Source organism: Alexandromys fortis, unplaced genomic scaffold, assembly GCF_014885135.2.
Source record: "Alexandromys fortis isolate MF-2015 unplaced genomic scaffold, M_Fortis_MF-2015_v1.1 scaffold_86, whole genome shotgun sequence".
NCBI lineage: Eukaryota > Metazoa > Chordata > Mammalia > Rodentia > Cricetidae > Alexandromys > Alexandromys fortis.
Genome location: NW_026067965.1, coordinates 2,225,696 through 2,240,000, shown reverse-complemented (window position 1 = coordinate 2,240,000; position 14,305 = coordinate 2,225,696). Strand labels below are relative to the sequence as shown.

At 39.4% G+C, this 14,305-nt stretch overlaps 1 protein-coding gene across 1 annotated transcript in view; it reads right to left on the bottom strand.

The window, feature by feature from the left end:
- The window catches only part of Btbd1 (BTB domain containing 1), a 33,697-nt gene that overhangs the window by 11,598 nt on the left and 7,794 nt on the right, over positions 1–14,305 (bottom strand). The window contains exons 3-4 of the mRNA XM_050154002.1: positions 10,384–10,489; positions 1,856–2,053 (exon numbers count right to left, since the gene is read on the bottom strand). Coding sequence (XP_050009959.1) covers positions 1,856–2,053; positions 10,384–10,489 — 304 coding nt within the window. The remainder of the gene's footprint in view (positions 1–1,855; positions 2,054–10,383; positions 10,490–14,305) is intronic.

Here is a 14,305-nt window from a genome sequence, read left to right as displayed (position 1 = left end):
ATATTCCAAGTAAAAGATAATGCTTGTAGAATTGGATACCTTAAAAATACAGTTTATAGGAACATAACTGATATGCAAAGATAATAAAAACCTAATTAAAAGAATGGGAAAATATAGAATACAGGTCTAGAAAAACAAGTTAATAAGCACTTACCCAGTTTGATTCCCAGCTCCAAGGGGACCCAACACCTTGGCCTCCTTGGGCAGCCACATTCATACATATACCTCTCTCTCTCACACACACACACACACACAATTAATCAAATTAAATCTTTAGAAAACATGGAATACAAAAAACTTTTTAAAAAGATTATAAAACTACGTGTCAAAGATGTAAAAAAAAAGCTTTACTAGATTTAAAGCAGGATGTATCATAAAGATAAATAAATCCAGTAAAAGTAATTAAATACAAAATTTAATGTACCTAATAATAGAATCTTAAAATATGCAAAGAAAAGATTTATGGAACCAAATGGAGACATACTTTCAACCAAAACCAAAAACTTGAAAACTTGAACCTATTTCTCTCAGTAAATGACAAGACAAAAGGAGACAATAGATAGATACAAATTTTGGACACTATTTTTAGAATATTTATTTTGTAGATAGAGGATTATTCAAGCTGTTAAGCAAGCAGAGAACTCATCAGATTTTCTGTACTCAACAACTCAGAATACATTCATCTTAGTATGTGGCTATTTACTAACACTGGACATGCTGGGATATAAAATAAGTCAACAAATTTCTAAGGACTGAGATGACACAGAATTTTCTAGCTATACTGGAATATAAATTTTAAGAGAAAATAAAAATAGAATCCTCAAATACTTGAAAATTAAAACAAATACCTATAACCACAGCTCTGAAAAGAAAACCTTACCACAAAATTAAAGTTGGGTTTTTGCTGTTGCTGCTGCTGTAGGTTACACCCAATACTGTGTATTTGCTGGGAAGCACTCCAGGGTTTAAGATGAAATAATCCCCTTCCCCCCAAGTTGCTTTTGGTCATAGATTTCAATCACGGCTATAGAAAATAGACCGCCACAATAACGGTACACAGTGTTAGGACAGTCACGTGAAGAATCAGACTGAACTCAACTCTGCCCTTCCATGTTAGAAGAGCTTTGCTCTTTCATTTCGGATAAACTAGTGCTACGCACACTCATTCTCAGCTTAGTAGTTCTACTCTGCTACACTCAACAGAAATATTCATATGGACAAATGACATGTATATGGATCTTCTTTATAGTTTCATTACTTTATTCCATGACTGTATTGTCTGCATGTATGTCTGTGTATCATGTGCACCCTGGTGCCCAAAGAGGACAGAAGAGGCACCAGGTCCTTTGGGATTGTAGTACAGACTGTTGGGACCCATCATGTGTGTGCTAGTCACACCTGAAATTCAGTATTAAGTCTGTCTCATTTTAATCAGAAGTAGCACCAATAAAGGGCAAAAAGATTTTTCCCTATAACCTTAGGAAAGGCAATTAATCTTTTCTAGTTCACTTATCTAAGCTATAAAATGTGGACACCATCATAAATAGTTCTTATAATTAAATGAAACTATATACAAATATATTTATTTTGTAACTACTACTTATTAAGTCATACCTTCTAGTTTGCTTTGGAAATAGTTTCAACGCCGGGCGATGGTGGCGCACGCCTTTAATCCCAGCACTCGGGAGGCAGAGGCAGGTGGATCTCTGTGAGTTTGAGACCAGCCTGGTCTACAGAGCTAGTTCCAGGACAGGCTCCAAAGCCACAGAGAAACCCTGTCTCGAAAAAGACCAAAAAAAAAAAAAAAAAAAAAAAAAAAGGAAATAGTTTCAAATTAGTGAAGGTACAGCCTTACCTGCTGCAAATTCCTCAATTGTCATCAGTGGGAACCGGATTAAGGAAAGCGCTTTTCCTAGAACTTTCTGTTTGTTTCCAAACGTCACAGGCAATTGCTGTCTCTGGCATTCTGCTTCTGCCCAACGTACAATAGCTCCAAAAAGTCGACTTTCTCGAATACTTAATGTGTCTCTTTCTAGAACTGCACAGAGTGTATCTACAGAGAAAATACAGTAAAGAACATTTTGTTCTTAATAACGTATTATTTATGTTAAGTTTTTAAAACTCACTAAAAAAAAACAAAAGTCAACAAAACTACAGATTCGATACAACTATTAATAAAAAGTAGGATTTCCAGGTAAGATGGTGGATTAGCAGCTTCCTCTGTGCTGCCCAGTGATAAAAAGGAGCCAGGGTAAAAACAACCCACTTTTTATAAGAGCCAAAGCAAAAAGAATCAAGACTAAGATGAGACCTTTGCAGAGCAGCAGTCAGGAGTGGTCGCCCCTGGCACCCACTGACTTGATCAGCAGTATCGGCCAGGGGAGAGCTCTTTCCTATGGACACAGTAGTGAACTGGAGAGCAGATATGGTCAGACGCTGACATGGTGAGCGGTGAGCAGAGAGGCGGCCTGGGTGACACAGGCTGTGGGAGTGGAGGCAGAAGTGTAGCAGAGGAGTCTCGTGCTGAGACTCTCCAGTAGAGCTCTGAAGAACAGCCTGGAAGAAACCCCCTTACCAGGCCTGCCTGAGACAGACAGCAGCAAGAACAGCTGAACTTGTGTCGTCTCCTTGTGCACAACAAAGGTAATTATCACAGGTGGCTGGCCCTAGGCCTCAACCTCAGGAACCCCAAGCATGGAAAGAACCTCTGCTCCCTCGAACACTAGAGATGGCAAGTTGTAACTAACTGGTGGAGTAGAAATGGAGTCTCTGGCAGAAACGAAGTCCCCACTAGGCCTCCTCCCAGCAAGGAACACCAACCTGTTTGAATGACTGAGACTATCAGTCTTCCCTCAACCTGCAGAGACTGCTACAGAAGACATCAGATGGGGAGGAGAAACTACATTCATCCCAACTGGGAATCAGAAATAATCATGGTCCTAATAACCTTCAGTTCCATTTTAGTGCTCAACATTATCACCTTTCTGGTCTGAACAGGCTTTTATCATTTTTTTTCTGTGCCTACTATGTATTATTTTCTTACTACTTCCCATGCCCCTGACCCATATATTTTCCTTCTCAATAATGCGTGAATTCTCCTGCTTTTCTCTTTTCTATTACCTCCTCATTTTACAACCTATTCATAATCTTAGCTATAAAAATCTACAACTACATTTCCCCCAGTCAGTGCCATCACTGTTTCTGAGCCTTCTCAGGATGAGCGTCTTCTGTGACAGATTAACATCACGGCTGCTGTCAAACCAGTTTGTGTTACTTCAATTGGCTTTCCCACTAAATAGAGGTCGGAAACATTAATTCCATGAATATAATTTGCCAGAAAGTCTTAGAAAAGAAACAGAAAGAGTAAGAAAAAGGGGAAAATAAAAGGCTGGAAGACTAGTCCAATCCACACACAAAAAAAGAAAGAAAAAAATATGTGATTACAAGCCCCTACGACACTTTCACGAGTTCAGTGTTCCTCAAACATAGGAAATCAAAGTTGAATGAGATCACTGAAATGCCAGAAAACAATTTCAGATTCCTACTTTTATAAAGCATCAGCAAGGGGCAAGGGAGAAGGGTCATCGGTAAAATACTTCTGTAAGCATGGAAACCTGGGTTCAGAGCTCACGGAAAGTGTAAGGTGTGGCAGCATGACCCTGAACCCAGCGCAGGAGAGTCAGAGACTGGAATTGTCTTGCTGAGTAGCTAGAGTAGCCAGGTAGTGATTTCCAGTTTCAGTGAGAGATCTTGTCTCAAAAAACAAGGTGAACAAGTGATTGAGAAACACCAGACATTGGTTTCTAGTAGACAGACAGACAGACAGGCAGATACACACACACACATACATACACATCAATGGTCACGTGGAGACTCAAACAGAAGAATGAGGCAATAAGGAATTAATTCAGGGCCTAACCACAGCACAAAAAGTATCAAAGCAGATGTAATGGTCAGTTATTTGGAGGAAAAAAAAATTAAAAATTAAAGGGAAAAATTCTACAAGGAAACTAAGTAGAATTTCTGGGAATGAGTTAACTAAATAAAAAGCATTGTGGAAGCACCTTCAAAAGACACGACAGAGCAAAGAAAAGAATATCAAGAATGGAGGACCAGGTGGAGACAATGATACACCCCGGTTATACAGAAAGAAAAAAAAGTGAGAATGACTAAAGCTTCCAAGAACTCTAGGATATGTTCAACAGAGCAACATAAGCAAACCAATAATATGATACAACACAAAAGCAGACTTATGACAGAAATTACATAATTATCAACGGACATAAAAAAGGTATTTGGTGTAGGTTTCAAAAGACCACACCAAGACCCAGCATCTCATCCTACAGATCACAATCCAGCTCCTAGCTACCGTTCCAGCTCCATGCTCCCTGCCATGATGATAATGAATGAAGTCTCTGAAACTGTAAGCAACTGCCCAATTAAATACTTTCTTTTATAAGAGCTGCCTTGGTCATGGTGTCTCTTCACAGCGATATAACAGTGACTAAGACATTGTATGTATATGGTATATGTATGCATGTATTTATGTATTTTTGAGACAAGTCTCACTAGATAGCCCAGGCTAGCCTCAAACTTATTCTCCTGCCTCTACCTTCTGAGTGCTAGAATTATAGATGTACACCACCCTGTCTACCTATGGCTACTGTACTGAGAAGAGATCTGCTGGAAGCGTCACCAGTTACAGAGCTGTAGTACAAACCCAGGTCAAAGGTGATAGTAGCCTGAACCAGGACAGAGTGTCAGATTCTAACACGATACAGAGGAAGGACTCAAGGATAACGGCAAATGCAGAGGGACCAGGAGGTATTAGCTGAGATGAGGAAGACTACAGAAGAACAGGCTTAGGCTGGGAGAAAGAATGAAGTTGAATTTTGGACATATAAGGCTTGAAATCGTGTGTAATATGTATAATGTCAAATCCAAGCCAATGTCAAATGTATAATGTCAAATCCAAGTATAATGTCAAGCCTGTCCCATAGATCCTCATTTAGACTTCCTTTCCTCTTGTCATAGGCAGACTATTAAAGTAAGGTCAGTCATTTTTAAGCAATAGCAGCCCAGAAATACTAAGTTTAGAGGAAAAGAGAGCTCTGAGGCAAGCATGCTAGAATACGATAAGCTGCAGTTTAACAGAGTCGTAAAAAGTAGGCATTCATATTTGAAAAGCAAAACAATCTTGTCTTATACAAGAGCTTAAAAAATAAGTAAAACACTCCAGAGTCCCTAAATGTATCACTCTAGAGTAAGAGCAAAATATAATGAACATTAATAATCACAAGAATTCAAAATTTACTTAGGATACATTGTTTAATACAGACTGGTAAAGCAAAGTGTACTTTATCTTTTAATATTATTTTTTTTAAAAATGCTGCAAGATCCCCGCGGCAGGCAGCGGGCCCTGGGAGCAGCCAGTCCCAGGCAGAGATGGCTGCTGGTCTCAGAGCAGTGGTGGCGGGCCATGTGGCAGCAGGCAGTGGGCCCCAGGCAGAGACGGCTGCTGGCCCCTGAGCAATGGCTGGTCCCAGGCAGGGAGACACATGGCGGGCGGGCAGAAGAGAGAAACATGGATAGACAGGACATGCAGGGTGAGGTTGAATGTTTATTCAGGGGGTTATGGAGGAGGAAGGGTGAAGGGGTAGACAGAGAGAGAGGGAGAGAGAGGGGGAGAGAGAGAGAAGAGGAGAAAGAGACAGATAAGGGGGGAAGCGGAGAAGTGGGGAGAGGCAGAGCGAAGCTGCCTCTCCGAGAGGAAGATGGAAAAGAGAGCAGTGTGTTACCACTGCCCAGCCTGGAATCCATTTTCTAAAGAACTTAAGTAAATGGATGCTACTGTAAAACAGCTAAGCTACATCTATAAAAAATTTTAATTACATTTATTTAGTGCGTGTGCATATGCCTACATGCTTTTGGAGGCCAGAGGACAGCTTGGGGGAGTCAGGTCTTTTCTTCTCTCAAATAGGTCCTTGGCCTTAAGCTCGAGTTGTCAAGGTTGGTAGCAAGTATCTTTATCCACCAAGCCATCTCACTGCCCTACATTTTAAATTTAAATTAAAAGCAAGCTATATTTATATGTAGCAGAAATCAACTAAACACAAGTAAGCAAATTATCCAGAAATACATATAAAAATTATTTAAAAAAAACACTTTTTGAAGTCTTTACATTCACACTAAAAGTCAAATTTTGCTTATCAAGGGTGGGTAACATTGAAAGATATTAGTCTTTAGGACAAAGTAGGGGTTCAATAATATGTTAAAACTTGCTTAGACAAAAATGTCTAAAAACGTCCATGTATTTACTGTCAGGGGTGGTGTCGTGCTATGGAAGCGGGTGTGGAGGTCAAGGACAACCAGTGGGAGCGGGCTCTTCCTCCCCACGTGAGTGCTGGGCACTAGGGTCACCAGCCCAGAAGGTCACTTTACTCACTGAGCTATCTCAAAGTACCCAGGATTTTTTTTAACATCAAACTTTTCTTATTTTCATTGTAGCTCAGCAAATTAGCTTGAACTAAGACTCTATAAAGCTTTTCACAATTAAGTGAAAGCTAACATACTTTATTATTTGTTGGATTAAGAATACACAATGAGGGGCTGGAGAGATTGCTCAGTGGTTAAGAGCACTGACTGCTCTTCCAGAGGTCCCAGGTTCAATTCCCATCACCCACAGGGCAGCTCACAATTGTCTGTAATTCCAGTTTCAGGAGACCTGACACCCATGGCAAAACACCAATGAACAGAACATAAAAATAAATTTTTAAAAATTAAAAAAAAAAACCACAATGAGGGGCTGGAGAGAAGACTCAGAGGTCAAGAGCACTTCTAGAGGACTAGGGTTCCATTCTCATCAACCACATGGCAGCTCACAACTGTCTGTAACTCGAGTTCCTGAGGATCTGAGACCTTCACATAGACACACATGTAGGCAAAACACCTGCATAAAATACAATTAATTAAAAAAGAATATATAATGAGGTGGGCATGGTGGCTAACTGCTGTAATCCCAGTGCTCTGAAGGCAGAGGCAGGAGAATCGCCACAAGTTCAAGGCCTGCCTGGACTACAAAGTGAGTTCCAAGATGGCCTGGCCTACAGAGTGAGACCCTGGCCTCAAAAAATGAACAGACTACTTAATCTCTTCAACTTAAAAATAAACCCCTGGTCTAATTAATAACTTCAGTTAAAAATAAAGTTGGAGTATGATATAGCACATCACACTGTTCTTGGCACAATGTGAATATTTTAATTATTTGTATGTATGTTTGTATGTGTGCATGCACCATAGCACACAGGTGGGAGTCAGGACAACGTATGGGAGCTGTTTCTCTGCGTCTACCATATGGGTCCTGGGGCTCAAACTCCAGACATCAGGCCCAGCAGCAAGCACTTTAACAGAAGAGCTCTCTTGCTGGCCCAAATTTATTTTGTTATATCCATGCAAAAAAGAATCTTATTTCTAAAGTGAGAAACCAAAGACAGCAAACTCTTCCTCTGGAAAACATGCTCAAAACTTAGAGAAGAAAAAACTATCCTAAATCCAAGAACTCCTGAACCCAGTGCCTTTTCTTTTCAACTCCTACACTTTCTCTAGAACTCCCAAATTTAACAAGCAGTGTCTGGCAAATTGGCCTGTGGTATGGAAATAGGTAGGGGAACACGTAAGTCCTTGTACTGGCAGGTTTCTACTGGCAAGTGTTTAAAAAAAATTATAGCTGAGCCTAAGATGACAAAACCCAACAGAATATGATTCATAAACATAATACAGCAAGTATTTATGGGGTATCTACTCAGCAAAGTAAGATTCCCAGGCTCTAATGGGTGAAAAACATAAAAACTATTTATAAACCAATTGCCACATGTAAAGCACACATGTAATGCAGGTCATATAATTTCAGGAGTTGCTGAAAAACAAAAGGAGCACTTGAGAGACCCTGAACAAGAAACATTTAAGATTAAACAATGCTTCATTAACAAGTCAACAGTGCCTTAGTCCTGGCCTTCAGTAAAACGCAATGTATACATTCTTCCCAAGGCACCTGAGAGATGACCAGGTAAACTGACAATGGATGTTACATCAACTATAAAAGAGAAGTGCAGCCAATGTCCTGGAAAAGGGTAGGGTGTCAGACTTTACACAATTTACTGCACTGGTATAAGACGAGCTAAGTGAAAAGGAGCATCCTGGCTTCCTGAGTGTGACTACCCGAGGTGAAGAGGAAAGACATCCTTATCTGGCAGCTGGTCAGGGTATTAACTCAACATGAACTATGTTCTGCTGTCTTCTGCACTAGAAATACAGTGGTAAACAAGACCAAGTCTAGGAGAGGAAAGCAGATAGCCAACACTTTAAAAAGAAACACACCGGGCAGTGGTGGTACATGCCTTCAATCCCAGTACTTGGAAGGCAGAAGCAGGTGGATCTCTGTAAATCTGTGGCCAGACTTGTCTACAGAGTGAATTCTAGAACAGCCAGCACTATACACAGAGACACTCTGTCTCAAAAAACTGAAAGAGAGAAGATGAATACCTACTTAAGGCTCTCAACTATCAATATACATAAGAAAAATAAATCAGAGTAAAGGAACAGGAATTTCGTTTTGGTATTTAGCTAAATTAGGTAAGTCTGACATGGTCTGTTTCAATTAACCTTGGTCTGAGAAGCAGGTAGCCATACAAAGATTCAAGGGAAAAGGACTCCAGTCAGAAAGAACAATGAATAAAGGCTTGAAATATAATAAATCCTGCCCAGTGTAATGGAACAAAAATGAACAAACAGAAGACCAGAAAACAGTATTGAGTTGAGCTGTTAATCAATTCTGCTTCCTCGTCTAGGAAGTGACTAGTCTTGCACAGACTAGCTTGTCCTAAAGCCAGTAGATCTTGGGACTGATTCTGGACAATGAAATAAAGGACAACACAAAGAAACAATTTCAAAGCCAAGTGTTTTATTATGCAGTTATTTTCCCTCTCATCTATTAGTAAGATACAGGCAGTCATCAGGCCTCGAGAACTACTTCCTGACGTCATTCTATCAATACGGCCCATTACATGAATGTAAAATGACCTTGCTTTTGAATTTCAGCCAGAATACACTTTGGGTTTGTTGCTATAGCTAAACCTAATCTCTCTTGCCTTACACAGGGCTTGATCTGCTAAGCTTTGTAACAAGTTTGAATTATACTCTTACTGCAGTGGAAACAGAAGTAAACAACCTGGTGTTTCTATTTATGAAGATCATTCTGAGCTATCCTAATGAGAAAGAACGCTGGTTTATACTAGGCAGTAGCAGCAGGTAAGAAACAGTCAAATGTAGGATTTGTTTTGAACATAGAATCATGGGTACTTAGTGGTGAGATTGTATGTGGGGCACAAATGAAAAAGAAAAATCAAGATTAAGTTTAAGCTTGAGCAATCAGGTCTAAAAATATATTAGACTGAAGAGCATTTCCTGTTGTGACTAAGAGCATCAGACTTCTTGGGGAATACTGAAAACACCAGAAGAGAACTGGAAAGTCCTAAAACAGGGAAGGAAATCAACAGTGCTCTTTTGACTATTCTGTATGAAATATCTTTTTAAAAATGTACAAATGAAATAGACAACAGGCTATTTGAGAGGGACTAAAACATATAATTCCAATTCACCATAAAAAAAAAAAAGATCATTTAAAGCTATGGGAGTTAGCTTTCTTCTTCTACAAAACAAAGTTTGAATCCTAATCCTGTCACTGCATGGTCTTTTCCTGATTCTACACACACTCCGCGTGTCTTCACTACACGGGGACTTTGTTTCTTGTGGTGCTGGGAATGGAAATGGCCTCATGCACACAGGCAAGCAGTCTACCACTAAGCCATCCCCAGTCCGAGTGCTATCCATTCCTTAAGGCTCATATCAGAACTTCTTTTGCCATAATTTCCCTAACACAGCCCAATTTAAAGTAACATCTCCATTTTCTGTAGTTGCCAAGTAATTATTTTCCATGTCTGATACCTACTTAGAAAGGTAAACGTCACTGCTACATGCTAGCTATCCCACTGACATGCTAAAACCTAATGGTCACATATTTTGTTCTGACAACTCTCACTAGTGATTAGTTAACAGAACAAACACATTTTACTCTAGACTTGTTCTAGGACCCTAGTACAATCCCGTGAAGATGGTGTGCGATCTTAGTTATCTGGCACATTTTGGATTACACTGAGGTAGTTAGGACTTTCAGGAGTATTTTCATTAAAATGAAAGAAAGAACAACTCATAAGGAGATATCCTTCAGTCATTTGGAAAAAACACTAATTTACACATAGTTTTCCAACAAGGAAGACAAGACATCACTGTATTTAAAATACGAACACTCTGGTCACAGGGACTCACCTATGTCAATGTCAGTAAACCCTTCTGCGCTTATTGCGTCCATCGTGCTCTTGTCTATAGTGTCGAGACAGAGACTGGCCAGCTGAGGCTCGTCAAATAACCGCGCCTACACACAGAAAGAAAGCCAGCTTAACTTTCAGTTACTTTAGGCTGTGCACAACCAAAGCTGATACTGTAGACGACTGTAATTGCTAATTATGTAAAGATACTGACAATGAGAATTGGAAGGCTAAAGAAGCCAATGTTTCACAGAGCAATGAATTCACATTGTCAACCATCTTGCTACTCTGACTTTCATATGCATATCCTTTACAGCCTATTTTCTTTCTCATCACTTAGTCTGATCCTGAGCACACTCTAGATTAGAGAAAGCCCCCCATCCAGTGATGCTCATCTATTTGTCTAAGGCCATGTAGTTAGAAATGTTGCAGACTAGTATTTAAAATTTTAGTCTTACCATCACCAGAACCAGAACATCAGCTGTTAAGGATAAAAACAGATCCATTTTGTTGTTTGTTTACACATTTCCTGCTGTGAGGGGACTGTGGTAAAGAGGTTTAGAGCACCAGCTCTGGCACCCAACGAACTAACCACACTAGAAATGACAGCCATAACATGACATGACTGCAGTCTTCACTTAATTTTAGGTAAAATTCTTCTCTTAAGGATTTATTTATTTTTATTTTATGTGTCTGAGTGTTTTGCATGCATGTATGTATATATGGGTACTGTGTGTGTGCTTGCTGTCTGCATACACCAAAGAGCTTTGGATCCCCTAGAACTGGAGTTAAAAAGGTTAAGACATCATTCAGTGCTGGAAACTGAACCTAGGTCCTCTATGAGAGCAGCAAATCTCTTTAACTGCTGAGCCATCTCTTAAGCCCCAATAAAATTCAACTTAGTGGATTCAACAGCTGAGTTTCTGCGCATGTGTGTGCACATGTGTATAGCAGATATGAGCATACTGTGTGGGTATATGCCCACTCATGTGCACACAGAGGCCAGGGATGATATCAAATGCTTTCTTCTGCCACTCTTCACCTTCCTTTTAGAAACAGGATCTCTCACTGAACCTGAAGCTCAGCAGCTCAGCTAGGCTGGCTGGCTAGGAGTCTCCAGTGTCTACCTGTCTGCCCATCACTGCCGGTGTTACAGACGCATGGTGACGCATACAGCTTTCATCTGAGTGTTAGGGATCTGAACGCATGTCCTCTGGATTCTATAACAAGCACTTCGCTGAGTCACTTCTCCAACCCAGATTCAGTAATTCAGATGCAAATAAACAAATGTTCTCATTAGATTACATATTGGGCTTGTTTATATTAATTTGCTTTTGTCAATTTGCTAATTTTAGCTTTAAATAATAAAAAGGTATTAATATAATATTAACTCTATTTCATGTGATTTTTCCATAAAATTTGGAATTTTGAATTTGTAGAAAGATTAAGGATAGTGTGTGCTTGAGTGCGCGCGCACCCCCCCCCCCACACACACCCTCAATGTACCCTATGTCAGATTACCTATCTAAAAGTTATCTAGTATATCTTATTCTCTTTCCTCCACACAAACTTGTGTATACATACACCATTTGTGAGGGACTGGGCCATGAGAATAAGCTGCATATATTGTGGGCTTTTAAACTTCCTAAGATATTCTCACATAATTTTAGCTTTGGTAAATACAAAATTAATATAATATTTAATAATCTAATTTACCAATGTTGGCTGATTTCAGTTTTATAACTTTGACCTGATCCTATTTTTGTAACATTTTCCCTTGCAGTACAGGATCCAGTCTAAAACCAGAGTTTGTACATTCTTAAAGGAAATTTAATGCACTTTTTATAAAGTAAAACTATCAAATAGGTTTTTGCTTCATTTTTTATTTATTTATTTTTTTTTTTGAAACAGGGTCTCTCTATGTAGCTTTAGCTATATTGGAACTTACTATGTAGACATGGCTGGCCTCAAACACACAGAAATCTGCCTGTCTTTGTTCTCTAAGTGCTGGGATTAAAGGAATATGCCAACAGGCCCAGCTCATCAACAGATATTTTAATTGGCTAGTCAGACTATTTTTTTACTTGGTGCTCAGGAAAAACATTAATCTTTCAAGCTAGGAAAAATAAGTTCTGTCCAAAGTTGTATGGTAGTAACCACTTGTTACCTCTAAGACACTATGAGCAATAGTTCTGTATGTAATCTACTGCTGTCAGCAGTAAGTTTCTCAGTATTTACTTTAGCACCATCCCTGGGAATAATTCACAAATAGTGTTCTTCATATAAATTAAATCATGTAGAATATACTAACTCTCTTTGTTTTAGAGTGACTTCTACAGATTCAAGTGAATCATTAGGCTTACTTTAAATCACTTTCATGATAGGTCAGAGTTTACTGATCTGGTCGTGATGTGATTCTGGTTCTCAGGCCCTCGGGCCATCAGGACTGAAGTATTTTGGTTTTTGGGTTTTCCCCCTCATACTAACATGCCTGCTAATCAAAGTGTGGATCAGGACCACTGGGGTCAACTTAAAGCCTATTAAAGATACAGATTTTCAGGTCCCATCTCAGACCAAAGTTGTTACTTAGCTAAGCATAGTGGTACACGCCGTTAGTCCCAGCACTGGGGCGGCAGAGGCAGGTGGATCCTGAGTTCTAGGCAGCTTGGAAAGTCAGCACTACACAGAGAAACCCTGACCCTGTCTCAAGAGCAAAGAAAAGTTATTACTTAATCTGCTCCAATACATTAAAACTCCTTGAACAACAATCTTATCAATCTTAGTATCAACTTATTTATTAGATATTAATGTAGGAAATAGTACATATTTGTTATATAGCTTTAGTTAAGCTATTTCACCTCTGCCCCAATTTCTGCCCATCCCTTGGATTGAGCGCATAACCTTGCTCCTTCCCTAAACCTCCTCAGACTTTCAGTTTCTTAATGATAATAGTTCATGAAGTTATAATAAGGACTACACTGCCATAGATAAAATACTAAGAAAGCTACCTGACTCAATAGCCATTATCCAATACATTCTGCTACAAATATTTAATAAAAGAAGTCTGTTTTCAGCTGGGCGGTGGTGGTGCATGCCTTTAATCCCAGCACTCAGGAGGCAGAGGCAGGCGGATCTCTGTGAGTTCGAGGCCAGACTGGTCTACAAGAGCTAGTTCCAGGACAGGCTCCAAAGCTACAGGGAAACCCTGTCAAGAAAAAAAACAAAAAACAAACAACAACAAAGAAGTCTGTTTTCCAAGCACCCAATGTCTCCTACATGACAGGATAAACAACTGTAAAGATGAGCTTCGGGCCCTGGTATCACTGTGAGGTTTTAAACAGGCAGTTAATTTGCCCAGATTTTAATTCTCATTTATAAAATGTGAAATTACTTCTAGTACTAAAATTCAGCAGGAATATATATTATTTCACAGTTGCAAAATGTTGTCCAGACTACCCTCAAACTTCTGAACTCAAAGTAACCCTCCTGCTTCATTGTAAAACCATTCATATAAAAGTATTATAACACTGTTTAAAGAGAAATAATTTATTTTCATCGAAAAGTTCAGATTACAGATACTTAACAGAATGCTAAATAATACATTTAGGGATGGCTTATGGTCCTTTAGTTACGATCAGTTTATAAAAACATCACCATTGGGAGTTTGGGGATCATGGGAGAGAGAAGAAGGGGAAGGAGGAGGAAGGGAGAGGAGCAGAGAAAATATATAGCTAGATAAAAACATTTTTTAAAAAAACATCAAGCTGGGGGCTGGAGAGATGGCTCAGTGGTTAAGAGCACTGACTGCTCTTCCAGAGAACCCGGGTTCAATTCCCAGCACTCACATGGCAGCTCACAACTGTCTGAAAATACAGTTCCACTAGATCTGACACCTTCACACCAATGCACATAAAATAAATTAA